The sequence below is a fragment of the Myotis brandtii genome, unplaced genomic scaffold, assembly GCF_000412655.1.
Source record: "Myotis brandtii unplaced genomic scaffold, ASM41265v1 scaffold144, whole genome shotgun sequence".
Lineage (NCBI taxonomy): Eukaryota > Metazoa > Chordata > Mammalia > Chiroptera > Vespertilionidae > Myotis > Myotis brandtii.
In genome coordinates this window covers 2,393,495-2,396,212 of record NW_005355159.1, presented here as the reverse complement: position 1 = coordinate 2,396,212, position 2,718 = coordinate 2,393,495, and the positions used below count along the sequence as shown (strand labels likewise).

General features: G+C 37.4%; 1 protein-coding gene across 1 annotated transcript; it reads right to left on the bottom strand.

Moving 5' to 3' along the window:
* Window positions 1–228: 228 nt before the first annotated feature.
* RPS27L (ribosomal protein S27-like) lies at window positions 229–2,708 on the bottom strand. The gene is made up of 4 exons (XM_005861095.2): window positions 2,530–2,708; window positions 2,283–2,391; window positions 1,539–1,649; window positions 229–428 (listed from the first exon to the last, which is right to left on the bottom strand). The coding sequence occupies exons 1-4, from the start codon at window positions 2,533–2,535 to the stop codon at window positions 400–402; spliced, it is 255 nt and encodes an 84-aa protein (XP_005861157.1). The 5' UTR covers window positions 2,536–2,708; the 3' UTR covers window positions 229–399.
* Between the last annotated feature and the right edge of the window lie 10 nt (window positions 2,709–2,718).

The following is a 2,718-nucleotide window of genomic DNA, read 5'->3' as shown; positions in this document are numbered from 1 at the left end:
GTATTAGGACCACATAAATCCAAGGCATTACACTGTGATTGTTACATTAAACATGTACTTCTAAAATGCATTTCCATGGTTATAATAGCAAAACTATATTTAGAATTAACAAATAATGGATTTTTTTCCATCTGTAATTATTTAGCTCCATTCATTTAAACCAAATTAACAAAGTATATATTAACGTATAGCATGCACACATACTTTGAAAAAAAAGGCAAAAAGGGGGAATTTTCCCATAATCAAAACTTTATTGAAAAATTGACACTAAAATAGGAGATCATTGTTGTATACTTACAAAATTAAATGTAATTACATTATCCTGGTAGATTAACTAGAATTACTAAACTGATAAGGCTTTTTGTGATATAACCCAAATTCAGGAAGCTGTGTGGATCATTAGTGTTGCTTTCTTCTAAATGAACATCCTGCAATAGAATTACAAAAGCATATTAAACACAAGTCTAATTCTATCCTTGGTATAGTTTTTTTGTTTGTTTTCCTTTGGTATAGTTTTAATGGCAAAAAAACACAAGTAAAAGCTTATATTTTAGGGATATTACATTAATATTCATATTTAGGTTATTTATTCTTTCGTACCAGAAATTTGCTATAATAAATCATTTATATTTGAATTTACTCTAATGTGACTATAACTGTCACTCCTGTTTCTCAAATGCTATAATGGAGTCTATTTAAGACCAGGAGCCTGAATTTGTTAGTTAAAACTTTAATATTGGCATGATTTAAAGGTTTTGGAAATCTTGCAAGTATGTTGACTTCATACTTATATCTTACCAGATCATATCAAATAGATCTTGAATTTGTTGCCAATCCACTTATAACTCTCCCAGTGAGAACAACATAGAATTCACAGCTCCCCAAAATATCACAAGCAAATTTCAAGTATCATATAGAATTCTAAATCTACAAGTTGTACCATGGAAAACTATATACGGAATTATTTTTTTCTTACTGCACGAAAATGAAAAAGGATTAAAATTCAATTTTTTATATTAACCATTAAGTAGTTACTCAGAGATAGCATTTAAATTTATATATTATCTGTTACTTAACTAGCAATGATAAAAACTGTCTTAAGTCTTATGTACCATATACATATGAAACAAAATATTTACAAGAGAAATCAGTCCATGGGCCCACACTCTATCCACTGAGCCAAACAGGCTAGGGCTACAAGAGAAGTTTTTAAATCCTGTTTTTTAAAAAAACCATGTCCTATTGTATACTCTTCTTTTGCTCCATTCTGATTTATGTTTAATATCCCAAGTTAGGCAAACGAAGTGATTAAATACAGCAAAGTAAAGTGTTCCATCCTAAAAAAAAATAATATTCAAAGAAGTTCTTTGCAAGGTCAAATTGAACAGGACACTCTTTACTAAAAGATACACAATGAAAAGACAAAATTATTTTGGTAATCACGAATTTAAGGTTTCTTTTAAATTGGCTTTTAGTAAAGACAGACATTTACAATCATGAAATCTCATCACGGTTAGAAAATGCCAAGTGCTATATACCTTCCGTGAGTCGAGCCTTTCCTCCTGTCGGCTGGCACAACACTGTTGAGCAACCTACACACAGAACCACCGTCTGAGCGTGGCTGAAAACCGTGGTGATCTTGTAGCAACCTGGAAAAAGGGCAGTTAAAAGTGAAAAGCAGAAGAATACACAGCACTTGTCCAACGTAACTCTAGTAAAGACCTTGTGAAAGATGAAGTACTCTAGTGCTGTGCAATAGCAAGCCACATATGCAACAAACTTGTCCAGTAGCCACAAACTTGTTAAATATTATCATCTCAACATGTAACCAATACATGGCGGGAGGGAAGCTACACCGTCAAAATCTGGTGTGTGTTTTGCACTTATAGAATATTTTCATTTTCACTAGCCACATTTCAAGTGTTCAGTAGCCACACATACAGCTAATGACCGCACCGCCACACTGGGCAGCACAGCTTCACCCTCAAGAATCAACATACTTTTCATCGCATCATGAAAAAGCAGCTCATCATCTCATCAGCTTGAAGACTTAGTACATCAAATGTCATATTCCCTTGGGAGGCCCATCTTCACCCCTCATCCCCGACCGACCCCCACCCCGAAATGTTTCTATCGTGGTCTGAATACGTTTATGATGAAAACACCCAGTTCTGTAACCCCACTTCTCCTCACCAGAGGGTCCTAAGGTACCAAATACACACGCCACACTAGCAATCCCCATAGGAATTTTCATTAGGAAAGAATTAAGTTTGAAACTTTACCTGGACATTTTACATCCATAAAATAAGAATTTGGACTTTGAACTAGCCGTTTCTTTTTATGTTTTTTCTTTTCCTCTTCCAAGGACGGGTGTAGTAAATCTCGAGCCAACTGAATAAAAAAGCACAAGATTACTACCGGAATGAAACCACAGCGCCGGCAGATGCGACCATACGCGAAAAGTACACGCAAAAGCAGTCCGATCGGCAGAGGCCACGCCCCGGGTGTTGCTCGGTGGAGCTCGCTAACCCTCATCGGTACTTTTCATGACGTTTGCGTCCCCCGGTCCCGGAACGCGGCTCTCCGGCCACCGGGAAACATATGGTCAGGTTCACCCGGTTCTCCTCGGCCCCACTGAGTAACCGTCTCCAATAGAAACACCCCTGCGGTGCCAAGTCGGGACAGGACCGCCACCCCGGGCCCGCCGGGTCCGACCCG

Bases quoted from the DNA above. Each gene is read 5' to 3' on its own strand.
- RPS27L (XM_005861095.2), bottom strand. The intron at 1,650-2,282 runs GTAAAGTTTCAA...CCCTTTTTCCAG, and splicing joins TATGGATGTAAAATGTCCAG to GTTGCTACAAGATCACCACG. The intron at 429-1,538 runs GTATATAGCACT...ATTCTATTGCAG, and splicing joins AAAGGCTCGACTCACGGAAG to GATGTTCATTTAGAAGAAAG.